Source organism: Oppia nitens, unplaced genomic scaffold (genome assembly GCF_028296485.1).
Source record: "Oppia nitens isolate AA-2021 unplaced genomic scaffold, nextdenovo-longstitch-racon4-pilon3 scaffold9_pilon_pilon_pilon, whole genome shotgun sequence".
Classification (NCBI taxonomy): Eukaryota; Metazoa; Arthropoda; class Arachnida; order Sarcoptiformes; family Oppiidae; genus Oppia; species Oppia nitens.
Genome location: NW_026533253.1, coordinates 57,353 through 73,626, shown reverse-complemented (window position 1 = coordinate 73,626; position 16,274 = coordinate 57,353). Strand labels below are relative to the sequence as shown.

Sequence of the window (16,274 nt, the reverse complement as noted above, 5' to 3'; positions counted from 1 at the left end):
TTAATAAAATTATATATTTAAAAAAAAAGTTTGTTCTGGTAATGATATAATATTGAAATTTATTTATCAAATTTTTTAATATAAATTTTTAAATATTTTTTTCTATATAAATATAAAAAAAATTATATTTTAAGTTATTTTATTATATTTATTTGGGAATTTTATTTAAAAAAAATATTTATTTTATTTATTTATATTTTAAACGTAATTTATTAAACAATATTTTCAATGACAACAATAATATTAATAATAATAATACAGTAATAGTCAGTCATCTGCAGTCTAGACGTCACCTAAAAAAAAGTCGTATACATTGACTGAATGAATGATTGGGTAATAATAATAATAATAATAATAATAATAATAATAATAAAAGACAACAACAAAACTAATGGATCACTTGTTGTGATGATTGTCGGACAATACAACTGTTTGTTTGTTTGTTTTGGTTATAACTTATAAGTTCTTCAGATATCATATATGATATAACAATACGATTGTATGTCTTGAAGTGTTTGTCTGTTTGTCTGCTATTTTCGTTGTTTTTTTAGTCGCCGTATATAAAATGTCTTCAGACAACTCGTCAGTAAACAACAACAACAATGGTTACTATCAACGGATTCAGTCATTGGTTACAAGATTTCCGTCCCGTTTTCGATGGCTATCTGGTCGGCGGCGGCGGCAGCAGCGACCGGACGACCAAAACATGACATCATCGACGACGACGACGACGACAAACGCTATGAATGTTTCCGATACGGAATCGACGGCAAGAATCTGTAGGCAACCTATCGACGACTCGGTGACCACTGATGACAATCAACGACCGCCGCATTTGTCGTCGTCGTCATCGTCACGGAGAGAGTCCACACAATCGCTGTTTGAATCCCAAGACGACAACAACAACAGTTCACAGACAACAACACCTGCACAGAGCCCGACCACTGCTAACGGTTGCGGCGGACGGCCAACAGTTTCACGACCACCACATTCACATCTATATCGTCACTCATCCCACTATCCATTGCTGTTCGGTTCGTACAATAATAACTGGTCATCGGTTCGCGACAATCGTCTATTAGCTCATCTGCATAACGGTAGCAGCGATTATACGGCGGCAACCAATCGGCTGAATAGTGTGGACAAAGAGCGCAATGTTTTATCAGCTATTATGTCGATAGTAGTGATCGCCACTCTGGCCACTGCCTTAGCTCAGCCCAAATGGTTTTCAATTACCGGCGGTGTCTGCGATCGCAAATACATTGGTCTTCAGGAGTACTTCTATGTCACCAATTTTAATAACTATCATCACTTAGATAAAGGTATTATTGTTTATTTGTTTGTATTTTTTAATTTAATTTTAATTTTATGTTTAAATTATTATCTAATAATACGGTAATAATAAAATGATCTAAAAATTATGATGAATTTATTTTCATTTACTATAATTATTGATTTTTTAGTTTTAGTACAGTATTTACATATCATTTTAGTTTTATATGATTTGTTTGTTTTTTTTTAATATTATAATATTATGAATCATAAACCCTTTATTATTATTACAGTAATTACAGTATACAGTAATAATTACATACCTTAATAGTTAGTATAAAAAAAATTAGGTCATCACAAACATCAGTGTATGTGTTATTAATGAGATATTTATGATAATAATTATTAACTTATTATAACTTATTTTTTTTTTGAGTTTAAACTTGAACTAAAAGCATAAAGAAAAATAATTATTAAATATTAATTTTATTAATTTAATTATTAGTGTCAATACTTTATCACTTTTTTTTAAATTTTAGATAAATAGAAAATTGCAATATTTATTATTTATTTTTAGTTAATTAACAATTTAAATTTAATTTTAAATTATAACCAATTATTAATAAATTTATATATTATTATTATTTATTTATTTTTTTTAATTATATCCAATATATAGACAAAATATTACAGACATTTAGTAAACCAAAATCACTTTCGGATACTCGAGAACTGTCGCATATATTGTCGACAAATCCTCCGCCGCTGCTATCATCGTACGACATGAATGGCGGCGAAACCTTCAGGAACTGTTTGACACCGGAAATAGTGGCACTTCAGCGGCTGATAATTGGTTTATGTTTTTTTGCCATTATATTCAATTTGATTCAATTCTTCTTCGACACACTCGGCGTCAACAGAAAATGGCTGAACGCCGTCCGATCGCACGCATTGGGCAATATTGTGGGCGTACTGTTGTGCGCCATTATTGTCGGCGTTGCCTATCTGGTGTCGACACTGTTGGAAAAGGAACAGTATAGGCTGATGATGACTATAATGAAAGACCAAAAACACCATAAGCTGTCATCATCTTTATCATCATCGGACGGAATACCTGTTGTTGTTTTGCCCACTATTCGTACCATCGGTACCGGTGGTAGTAGTCAGGAACCGGTCGGTCAGCATCATATCGAAGTCAAGTTCGAGTTGAGCTACTATTTGGTAACATTTTCCGGTTTGTTGGCCATTATAGCGGCCGCTTCTAATCTATTGAGACGACCGCAACACTATTATATTGAGACTAGCGATGCCTTTTGGACGGATGATATTGACGAAGATTTTATTACAAGTACCGGTACGTCGTCGTCCATATCGACTGCTGTTCCCAACAATTGGCATCCATATCATACATCCCGTCCCCTAATGTATCCAATGCCTACACCGGCCACTCATCCGTCCGTATCATTGCCTCCACCGCCTCCTTATACGCCTTGAAATAGATTTGAATTTTTTCTGATTATAATAATATAAATATATATTTATATAACAATTTTTTGTTGATTGAATAATGCCTTAACATCTAATGCTATTATATATATATATATTTTAATTAATAATGTTGACAACAAATTGAATCTCTTAAATATAAATATATAAATAAATATTAAAATATGTAAATTAAATATGTGTTTACAATGTAATAATGTTGATAAAATAATATCATTATTTGTTAAAAGGTATGATTATATTATTTTTTAAAAAAAATTAAACATATATTTTAGTTTAATTATTAAAATTAATATTGTATTTATAGATTCTAATTACTGATTATTATTAATCAACGATATTATTATTGTTCAAAATATTATTTTGCAAATATATGTTATAAAAATACTGTATTTTATAGACTAATTCATAATTTTGTTGATAATATTAATATTTTAAATGACTAAAATTTTTGTGATTAACTAAATAATTAATATAATGATATATAATTGTAAAAATAATTATACAAATTGCAACCAAAAAAAAAATAATAATGTATAAAATTGTATTATTAATAGTAGCTAAAAATTTAACTAATAAATTATTAATAAAAGTGTATAAAAAGTTGAGAAAAATATTTTATAATTATTATCGAGATTTAATATTCAATAGTTAATTAGTTTAATAAATTTTTAGTTAACATTAATAGATTAAATCAATTATGTTTAAGTAATTTTTTAATTTTATGTTAAAGTTTATACAGTATTTAAAAAGTTTTGTACAGTTGAGGACTAATTACTTAAATTGTTGAATACAGTACTAAAGTGATAATCCTTTCATGAAAACTTATCGACAATTTTAATGTATTTTTAAAAACTATTAAACTATAAATAAAAAATTAGTATATTATCTATGAATAATTATTTTATTTATTATAATTTTAGACATCAATAATATTAAAACTTTTATCAACAACAAAAAAGTTATCATAATAACAGTTATAGTTAATTACTGGTATATACAGTATAATAGTTTTAAAAATATATATGAATTAGTTATTGATTGATTGATTAACAATAAATATTGCCAAATAAACTCTACATTATTTAAAACAAAATCACAAAATTATTTAAATTAATATACAATACAATAATATAATATTATTATCTAAAAATTTATGGCCAAATAAATGAATTTTGATGAACTATTTGTTTCCAAGTGGGCGAAGACAACAGTTCATCCATTGGTATATCATATAACTCTTTACACGAATCCAGACAGTGATAATCCATCGATTGATAAACATCGGCAACTGTGGTGACAGTAGTGGTGACACAATTAGTGGTATTGAAAGTTATGTCTGATTTATAAGTGATATCCGTATTGATGTCATCACAAGATATCATACTCTGATCACTGGATGAACAGCTGTCCTACAAATTATATATACAGTTATAATATATAATTATAATAATATTTTTTAAAAATATACATAAATTGTTATATAAAAAGTTATAATTGTTTTCAAAAAAAAAAATGTTTAATAGACTTACTTTTGAATTAGATCTTCGTTTGATAGGCTTATCCCTAAAACTATTATTATTATTAGTTTTATTTTTGCGTTTCAAACCCGACTTTCGTTTTCTCAATGGTTTTGCCGATTCTTTGGCTTTATTGATGACATTATGCAGAGATTCAGTTGATTTAAGGACAAACTGAAGCAATTCTTGTCCCAATAGACGCCAATTTTCGGCCGTCATATCGCACGAACTTTTCTGAGACATTAATTATTATTAAGTAATTTAAAAAAAAAATAAAATTACATTAACTTTAGATTTTTTTTGTTGTTGACTGTATTTATATATATATTTCAATACTTTTGAATTGATTTTACTTTTTTTTTTGAACGCACTTTTGAAAAAATACAGTACATTTGATTTCAAACAAAATATTTTTAATATCTTATAATTGTTAGTCAAACAAACAATTATTATTATTATTATTATAAGGAATAATATCTTATTGTTTTTCTTATCAATTCATTGTATTTACAATTATATAAATACTAAAGTGAGTCAAATAAAAACAGGAATCAAACTATCGATTCAATGATAAACTTTTATCTCAATTACTTTTTCCGGTGATATAAATATATTATATATATAAATATAATATATTATTTGTTTTACTAATAACTGTTTGTTTATTATTTCCATTTAAAATTCAATTTTCTTTTGATATGAACCGCAATTTTATGGATAATTTATTATGTTTTTAATTATAAAAACCTTTTTATTTGTCTATTTATTCTTAACTGTACTTTCAGATCATAAAAACAATTAATTGTTGTAAATATATTTTATTTTTATTAATTATTTTTTTTAGATTTTATAACATTGTTTATAGTTTATGATATAATACTCTACTAATGTAAATATAATTTGTAAGTTTTTAAAAAAAATAAATTATTTAAATAACTTGTGATAAGTGTAATAAAGTTTTTATAATATAATTAGCTATTTTAATATTATGAGTTCAATTAATGTATTTAATAATTAATGTAATTAAACTGATAATTATAAAAATTATTTTAACAATTTTATCATTAATTATTGTTAAGTAATAATTGTTATATAAATATAAATACAATTTCTAATAACTTTTACAACTATTCATAATTAAATTGCTAAAAATTGATTTTAAAAAAATCTAAAACCTAATTAAGTTTTCATACAAAATTTTTTATCATAAAAATTTTGAAATATATGTTTAAAATTAGATAAGTATTAAAAAAAATTAAACTACATATTGTATAACTGGGGTATTATTTTAGCTATAGATTATAAAACTATTTAAAAAAAACTTTATATTTATATAAATTATTTATTTGAGGTTAGTTTAATTAATAAATTTTAATGTGTTTATTTAGATATAAAATGACAAATATAACTAGTTTTTCCCGCGCTACATGTATAGACGTGCAATTCTTTTAGTAATTTTAAAATATTCATCATAAGTAATTTGAATGAGACTTAATTTATCTATACAACTACTACATAACCTAATGTAGCAAAACTACTGAACCAATACACATTATGTCGTCTAAACTTTTGAGAATTTTTAGTTTTTATATTTAAATAATTTTAATAAAAATTGAAATTTAATCGTTTTTGCGAAAAAAAATTGCATTTGAGAAAATTTTACAAAAATTTAGAACAGGTAGCTTACCTCCCGGAGCCCTAAGACTCACACAATATAGCAAAGTGTAATTACACAACACCTGCCTACCTGTCCCTAAAAACTACCAGTGCTCAATAAACGTTTAAAATTTTCCATAGAAATAGCATAACTTTAAATAAAAATTGAAAATTTTAACACATTGAAAATATTTGCATTTGAGAAAATTTTACAGAAATTTAGCACAGGTAACTAACCTCCCGGTGCCCGGAGACTCATACAATACAACAATATGTTATTACACAGCACCTGCCTACATGTCCCTATAATCTACCTGAGCTCAATAATCATTTAAAATTTTCCATAGAAATAGCATAACTTTAAATAAAAATTGAAAATATAACAATACATTTTTACATTTGAATTAAAATATGGTTGTTGATGAAATGTGCACGCATGCATAAATACAGAACTATTATCTTAAAGTATTATCTTGATTATAGATAAATTTATTACAACAACAAAAAGTTTATCACAAAATAGTTAACATATTATTATTATTGTTGTATCAACTAATCAACAATAAAAAACTTGATGGATAATAAACATAATTAGATAAACAATAGATGTTTCAATACAATAATAAAAATAAAATATCAATTTATATTTATCTATAAATTATTGAGTAGTAAATTCATTAAAATAATTTCTAATGAAAAATTAGTCGATTTTATTCAAAACAATTAAATATTAAAAATATATATAAAAAATATAAAGTAATTAAAATAATTAATAATTTTAACTATTAGTTTAACCCCATCGATAAGTACAGTACAGATTTTAATAAAAATAATAAAAAATAATAATAGGCGTGGTTCACATATTACGTTCGCACTTGAGGGGAGGGGGGTTTAGCCATTGTGAACTTTTGCGAACGAGGGGGAGGGGAGGGGTAGCGACTTTAAGAACGTTCGCATTTAGATAATATCTTATTTCATGTGGTGGGGGTAGCGGTTAGGGACATGCGAACGTAATTTTTTTTAATGACTACATATGAACAATTGCGAACATAGGGGAGGGAATGGGTCTAGATTTCTTTAAAAAATGCGAACGTAATATGTGAACCACGCCATTTCATCCAAACATTTATTCGCTTAAAACTTTAGAGATTAAAAATAATATAAATTTGAAAGAGAGGGCTAATTGGTTTTTACTTAATATAAGCACAAAATCATTTTCAAACAAACAAATAATTAATACATTTTATTATACAATTGCTTTTATACTATTTATTATATGATGAAACAATCGTATAATAAACTGTAGTAATTTTTGTTTGTTTCTAAATGATTATGTGCAACATAATTTGTATTTGAATATACATTTAATCGAATTTCTATATTTCCATATACAAACATAATTTGTATTTGAATATACAGTTAATCGAATTTCTATATTTCCATATACAAACATAATTTGTATTTGAATATACATTTAATCGAATTTCTATATTTCCATATACAAATATAATTTGTATTTGAATATACAGTTAATCGAATATCTATATTTCCATATACAAACATAATTTGTATTTGAATATACAGTTAATCGAATTTCTATATTTCCATATACAAACATAATTTGTATTTGAATATACAGTTAATCGAATATCTATATTTCCATATACAAACATAATTTGTATTTGAATATACAGTTAATCGAATATCTATATTTCCATATACAATCATAATTTGTATTTGAATATACAGTTAATCGAATTTCTATATTTCCATATACAATCATAATTTGTATTTGAATATACAGTTAATCGAATTTCTATATTTCCATATGCAATCATAATTTGTATTTAAATATACAGTTAATCGAATTTCTATATTTCCATATACAATCATAATTTGTATTTGAATATACAGTTAATCGAATTTCTATATTTCCATATACAATCATAATTTGTATTTGAATATATTAATATGTGGCCACCCGTAATTTCGGATTCAGGCCTCAGTGGCCACATACACAGTCGGCGCTTTTTGGCGCCCGGACTGCCCGCATTCAATATATATAAATATATATACTATAACTTACTATATGCTGTTGTTTAATTTTCAGTTATTACAATTTATTAATGTTAAATAACTTTATTAGTAAAACAAAATAATAATACAGTATAAAGTTTATCTTTTGAATGCCAAAACCTGAATGAATAAGTAATATAATTTTTATATATCATCACTACAAGTAATATTAGATATAATATAAGTACTCATCCCATATATGGCAATAAGGAAATTATTGCAATAAATAAGTAAGTATAATTCAATGTCATTTACTTTAACTTATTATTAACAAAAATTATTAAGTAAAAATATTCATAATAATATACATATAATTATATAGTGTATATGTATTTGTCTACTTTTATGTCATTACCCCCACCTAAAATTATTTAAGTCCTCTTAAATATTAATAATAGTCGTCATATGGCTCCTCGTCACTAACTTCGATTATTTTTTCTTCATTGTTGTTATCCGGAAAATCTATTTCATCGATAATCGCTTCGTTCCACGGTTTCAGTTGTCTGATATTTACAATTTTTGGAGTTTGATTTGTGTTTTGTAAGTCTTTTATTTTACAAATCAAACTATTTTCATATAACTTAATGACCTCAAAGGGTCCCATAAATTTTGGAAAAAATCTTTCAGACATACCCTTCATTCTGGGTTTTATTTTACGAGCGACTTTATCGCCTATTTGATAAGTTCTCTCTGTTTTATTGTTATCATAATTTGATTTCTGTATGTCCTGTGCTTCCCGTATCCTCGACTTTACGATTTCTCGAGCTTCATTTAAATCTTGTATATAGTTAGCGTTAGTCTCGTATACGATATTTTTGTCTATTATTGTTTCACTCGGAAGCCTTGCTCTCCGGCCATAGACTAACTCAAACGGCGTTAACTTAGTAGATGACTGTTTTGCCGTATTATAAGCAAATACAACTTTTGGTAATATTTCGTCCCAATCGCTAAATGTATTGTTCAAATAGTGTGATAACATTTGGGTGATCAGTCCACATGCTCTCTCTGCCTGACCATTACATTGTGGCGAATAAGGTGTTGTAAACGCGTGTTCTATCTTAGTGATTTCCATCAATTCTTTGACAATGCTTGCTGTCATTTCTCGTCCATTGTCTGTAATAATTTTCCTCACATATCCATGTCTTGGAAAGACTTCGTTTATTAACCAATTTGCAATAGTGGTTGCATTCTTATTTGGTACCGCTCTACATTCTAACCACTTTGTAAATAAATCTATAAATACAATAACGTATTTATTTCCGTTGTTTGATATAGTCAACGATCCCAACAGATCCATTCCACATATCTCAAATGGCTCTGTGGATATTATGCTTTGCATCATCCCTATTGGCTTATTGTAATCTCTTTTAAATCTCTGGCAACTTTCACATCTTGATACATATTTGCGTACAGATTTTTCCTGATTTGGCCAATAGTAACGTTCACTTACTTTACCGTAAGTTTTGCCAACACCTAGATGTCCACCAATCGGGGCATCATGGCATTCTTGTAAAATTGTTTCTCTTAAACCTTTTGGTACACACAACAATAGCTGTTCATGACCAACTATATTGTGTGACAACTTATATAGTACGTCATTATGTATTTTAAATTTTTTTATTTGTTTATTATCGCGATTATTTAAATCAATTGAAGTGTTATTGATTTTATTAATTATGTCAATACACCATGTATCGGCAGATTGTTGTTGCTTAATGTTGGCAACAAGGTTCATTAACACCGGAAACTCCAGTTCATTATCTGTTTCTTCTGTGTTGTCACTTATTTTTATTCTACTCATGGCATCGGCGTTGCCATGTTTTTTCCCACTTTTATATTCAATTGTGTAGGAAAATTGTTGAATAATTAATGACCATCGATTAAGTTTTGAGTTAGGATTTCTAATCCTTGGTAAGTAACACAAACAACAATGGTCAGTTCGAATAGTCACGTGAGAACCAAATAGAAATTCCCTTAATTTCTGTAATGCCCAAACTATAGCTCTTAATTCTTTCTCTGAGATACTATAGTTAATTTCTGCATTATTAAATAACTTAGATATATAGGCAATATTTTTCTCTCTGCCATTTTGTATCTGTGCGTAAACTGCACCCATAGCGTAATCTGATGCGTCTGTATACAGTATGTTTTGCGCTTCCGGATCATACAATCCGACTATTGGTTCAGATAGTAACCTATCTCTTAATGTTTCAAATGCTTTTGTGCATTCCATTGTCCAATTAAATTTATTACATTTTTTTAATAAATCACTTAAAGGCTTTGCTATATCAGCATAGCTTTTAATAAACTGCCTGTAAAATCCAGTTAATCCTAAGAAAGCTCTGATATCCTTTTGGTTTCCTGGAATTGGATAATTTCTTAGTGCTTGCAAATGTTTAGCACTGGCTTTTATGCCATCCTTTGAGATAATATTTCCCAAATATTCAATCTCTTTAGATAAAAATATACATTTCTCAGCATTCATTCTAAGATCAAAATTGTCTAATCTTTTGAACACTAACTCTAATCTAATGATATGTTCTTCAAATGTCTTGGAAAAAATTAATATGTCATCTATATAACAAACACATGAATTCCACAACAAATCTGAGAGAACATATTGTAAATATCGTTGAAAGCATGCTGGCGCATTAGTTAGGCCAAATGGCATGACTTTATATTGATATAGACCGTATGCAGTAATAAATGCAGTTTTCGGTCTGTCATCTTTGGCTACTTTTATCTGCCAATAACCTGACAATAAATCAATCTTTGAAAAATATTCACACCCACTCAATAACTGTTGAGTTTCTGTAATCCGCGGTAACGGGTGATTGTCTTTAACAGTAACATCGTTCAGTCTTTTGTAGTTTACGCAAAATCTGTAACTACCATTCGGTTTGGTTACCAGTACAACTGGACTACTCCATGGTGAATATGAAACTTCTATGAGATCATTTCTTAACATCTCATCAATTTGATTTTTAATTTCATCTTTTTCTGATTTACTAGTAGGATATGCCCTCTGTTTAATTGGCTGAGCATTACCAGTATTTATAGTTAATTCAATATCTTTGGCTCCCTTAATGTTGCCTATTGTAGTTCCAAACAAATGTTTATATTTGTTAAGTAGTTTTTGAAAACTTTGTTTATTGTCATCAGATTCATATTTAATTATTGATAAGTCAATAGACTCGTTGTTATCATCACAGACAACATTAACTTTGTCTATAGTTAATTCACTTTCTGGTATTTCAAAGAATTTCCCAATTAAAGTGTTTTCAGATATCTTATATCCATAAGATTTGCTATTATAAACAATTAATTTTGTAACTGTTTTATTTAACTCAACAATCGTTGAATTAATACTTAAATTTGTTGTATCGATAAAGTTTTTATTTGGCACAAAATAAACAAAATTATTAATATTTATTTTGTTATAGTTTGAAACGACTTTTAATTTTTTTATTGATTTCTTTTTTATTAAAACATTCTTGAATGTATATACCTCATAACCGCCGGATCTATAACGTGGAGGTGGTAGGTTAATGACCTCAATCTCTAAGTCAATATTCACTTTATTCGCTTTGAGAAAGTCATGTCCGATCAGCATATTATCATGCATACCCTCGTAAAGTAAAAATGTATGTTCAAATATTTGCTCTTTTAGTTCAAATTTTAAGTCAACGGATTCATCTAAAATATGTGTACTTTTATCCAATAATTTAATTTTTCTTGAAGTTTGTCGATCAGTTTGTATGTCAAGTAAATTAAGTAAACTGTTTTTAATTAGTGATACTGTACTTCCAGTATCAATAATTGCACTAATTGTATGATTATCAATTTTAACTTGAACTGTAATTAATTTTGTATCCACGTTATTAGCAGAAGTGAGTTTAATACATTCGTTCGGTAAGTCGTCGTTATTTATGTTTAATATTGAGTGTATCTCTTCTTCGACAAAATTAGTACACTCGTCTAATTTTGTCTCGAGGTGTTTCCCTCATTTTTCTTTGGATCTTTTTTCAAATCTGGGCAATCTCTCTTAAAGTGACCCTCTTTCCCGCAGTTAAAACATCCAGTAGTTTTTCTGTCTTGAAAAGGTTTTTTATACTTATCATAAGTATATCGGACATTTTTATCTGTTTTATCAAAAGGTTTGTTTTTAATTTGATAAGTGTTTCCTATTGTTGTCCCTTTCAACTGTTTCATAACACGTTGTGTGACAACGCTTACCATATCAGGTTTTGTATTGTCCGTACGAACAGTTTTATTCTGTAGGCCACTATTGCCTTGTTGTCCAAATTTATACTGAGTGTTTGGTTGAGCTGTTTTTTTGCCAAACTTGACAGCTTCTGCATATTGTACCCGTTCATATCTTGGCCGTCTGTTATCTGTAAAGTTTCTATCCTTTCGAGCTTTTGACATAAAGTCGTCACTACCCTTAATTACGGAGAATAGCTCCTCAACAGCTGTACATTTATGAGTAATCAAATTGCGATTAACCTCATTTTGTAGTCTCGGCTCTAGGTTTTCGACAATTATACGCATTTGCTCCTCAACATCCATTTTCGGAGCATACGATTCAATCAATGCTAGTATTTCGTAAAAATACTGTTGTACCGACTCCTTGTCTTTTTGTTTTCTGGCTTGAATGAGAGCTGTCGGCGATTTCATAATAAAAAAGTTATAAAACTTTTCTTTTAAAGCTTCCAAAATTTCGTCTAATTTTAAAGCTGAGTTTTGTTTGATAGATCTCAAATAATAGTACTTCGCTGCTGGACATTGTTCGAAAGCAATGTACAGATTGTCTACCTCTTCTTCAGCAGTCCATTTTCGAATTCGACTCACAGCTTTATACTCTTGAGACCACAAAGTAAAATCTTTATCTTCAGAGAATTTTGGTATTGGTATTTTATTCCCTTCTCGAGAATGATGTGTGTCACCTAATGGTAACGGTGGTGCTGATGGTCTTCGACGGTTATCTCCTAAATTATGTGCCATATTTGTTGACACACTGGCCGCTGATGTTATCTCATCGTATGTAACACTTTCCTCTGGCTGTTGAAAATGTTCTGTCTTATCGTCCGTATCCATTACACAAATTTTGAATGATTAAAATAACTTTTATTTAAAATTACTTAGATTAAATATTTTGATTAACAAATAAGTATATAATTAATTGAATAATATTGATTAACATATAAGTAATTTTACTGATTAATATAAGATTGATATTTAAAGCAAAGTATTTAATTCATAGTCATTAAGTCCAGCAAATTGAACTTCACGTCTACTATTTCGACGTCTATTTCTTGAATGAGCTCTTAGCATTGCCAGTTGTCTTTGTGCCCTTTCTGCGTTTGTCATAAACGTCACATTTCTGCTTTCTTCACCTGGTGTTTGTTTGTAGACACTAACAATTGCGTCACCAAAGTTAACCATGTTGAATGCTTTTGGCACGCCTTCTGTTTTGTATTTTAATTCAGACAATTTACATTTTATGGTTTGATAAACTTTTTTAAAAGGAAACCCTTTATCGTTTAATCCGATTATGAATACTTTTGCCTGTAATTGATAACAGAGTTCTTTGTCTTTATTCTTCGTAACAATCCATTTATTCAATGAGTTTGTTATTATTATTGAACTGACATTTGTTAAGTCCATATCAATTTTAAAATTAAGATATATTAGCTCCGGTAATGTATAAGCTAAATAGTTTACATTGTGTGAATGTGAGACAAACAAACTAAATTTATCATTGATTGCTTCGTAATTAAAATAATCGCCATGTCCACCCCAATACTCCTTGAAGATAAGTTTTCGACCAAAATCGTATTTTAAAAACAGAAATAACATAACAATAACCAATACTAAAAATACAATTTCAATAACAGCTGTTGCTGATGTAAATATAGAGATTATATCTTCTTTTAGATTGCCAAAAGGGTTTACGTAGCTAATTATGTCTGGCATTGCATTAGCTGACCGTGGTATAGATACAGCAAATCCGGCTCCTAGCAATCGAAAATATCGTGTGTATGTTATAAACCCAAAAACCATAATAAATGTTATAATCATTTGTGTAAACTCTCTGACCATTCCAATATAATACCAAAACATTGATTTTGTTTTGAAAGTATATAAGTTGTTTTCTAGTTCTTTCGTTATTTGTTTAAGTGCCTTTTGTACTTTTATTGCATTCCCGGCAATTTTTGTTAATTGTCCGTCTGACAATACGGCATTTTTGCTTATTAACGCCGTTTTGTTGAATACCGCATCTAAATTATTTATGTAATCGTCAGATATTTTATCCCAAGGTTCATCTGCAAATCTTTTACTGATTTTGTGCACCAAACTTGATTTATAAGAAATTTGTTTTATTTCATGCCTTGAAATTAATTTCTCGGAATATGGTGCTAACAATGTCTGTTTGGTACTCTCTATAAATAAATCACAATTTTTGTTCAATCTGATAATTTCACACCATTCTTCTGTAAAAATTTTAATCGGTTTGTCATGTTTACATATTTCATAATAATGTGGAACAATTTGTTTATGTATAGCATACGTGTATGGTGATACCGGTATCACGCTATACTCCCGTTGATCCCTGTATTTGATTACACAATTTTCAACTATTTCTGTTTCGTTCCAATTAAATATTGCTCGAGAACAAGGTGTAGGGTTTTGAAGAGTAGTCGGGAAATATGTATAACAAATTTTTTGTCCAACAGAACTTAAACAATCTAAAGATTGTTGCATTATTTCATAATCCAGTTTACCGTTATATTCATTAAATAACCAACTAATGTCACCCAAATCAAAGGTAATTAGCGATTTTTTTTCATTATTTGCAAAAAATTTACAGTCATTCGTATCACACGGTATAGGCAGAAATGATGGTTTTATTATTGTAAAATCATTTTGCAAATGATTAGGTTTTATAGGTATTTGTAAATGAATATAAAGAAAACATTTATCATCAATAACTTTAAGATAATGTCCAGCTATAGGTAATTTGTAATACAATCCAAAATCGTTTTGACCAATGGCTAGTTCATACCTTGGAGGCAAATTAAGTTTAATTTCTTTCAATATCTCTTGGATTTTATTAAAGTTAATTAATTTTCTCGGCAATTTCCCGTTTGACAATTCTACAAATATTAAATCCCACTCTCGAAGACTATCAAGTTCTAGTGTCATTAGCTGTTGTAAGGACAAAGATTGAATTGTCAGTATACGATGTACGTGATCAACCTTTGCATTATATCTAATATACTGAGCCATTGAGTCAATTTGTTGATTCATTGATTCCTGGATTACATTCATTTTCTTATTTACATCTTTTGCAAAATCGGCCATATTTTCAGCCAGTATAGATGTTAAATTGGCTATTGCATTAACTTTGTCATGTAAAAAACCTACATGAGCTTCCAAATTATCAATTCTATCCTTTAGTTTTTTTGTTGTAAAATAACTGGTAAAAGCACCAGATGCTCCGCCAACCAATGCTGCACCGACAGCAAAAGTTAACATTGTTAATGTAAATAAAGCTCTTTTATCTCTTTTATGAGTACCAATAAATTCTTCTCTTGATTTTACCATAATTTCTATTGTGTCTTTATACAACTTTTCATAAAATTTATATATATCTTTACATAGGTGATCGGCTGATCCCCCATACATAAGAAGATAGTCTGAATTCACTTCTTGAATTTCGACTTCATTGTCACTTTTACTTACTTTCACAAAGTTTTGGGTTATCTGATCTCTATACACATCCATGTTTGGATATTCATGAACAAATTTATATCTAGGATTATTGATCACTTTATCTTTGGTCAACACTGAATAAGCAAACATATCCATACATTTCTGTACTATTAAATCCAAATTAATTCTTGGCGGTTGTTGTATTTCAATTTTTACAAAGGCATCCCATGACTTTTCAAATACCAGCGCTCTTCCAGTTTTAACAAAATTAATCCCATTTACAGAGCTATTAATTAAATATTTTAAATCAGTAAATTTTATTGCTGATTTAGGAGTTTCATTATCAAAGTCTAAAAATCCAAAGTTGTCTGTGGGTTCAGGTAATTCGGTGGTGTTGCTGTCATTTCTGTCTTCTAAATCATATTCTGGTTCAAACATTTCTTTAGTTCCTTTTACCAGTTTACCTCCACCATATTTGAATTTTGGCTGAGGTATTATTCCGGTAAGATTCCTCCTTTTAATTACTTC

At 28.3% G+C, this 16,274-nt stretch overlaps 1 protein-coding gene across 1 annotated transcript; it reads left to right on the top strand.

The window, feature by feature from the left end:
- Positions 1-268: 268 nt before the first annotated feature.
- Positions 269-2,780, top strand: LOC128964493 (uncharacterized). The gene is made up of 2 exons (XM_054311102.1): positions 269-1,322; positions 1,952-2,780. Exons 1-2 carry the CDS (start codon positions 566-568, stop codon positions 2,764-2,766), a joined length of 1,572 nt encoding a protein of 523 aa, XP_054167077.1. The 5' UTR covers positions 269-565; the 3' UTR covers positions 2,767-2,780.
- Positions 2,781-16,274: the final 13,494 nt, after the last annotated feature.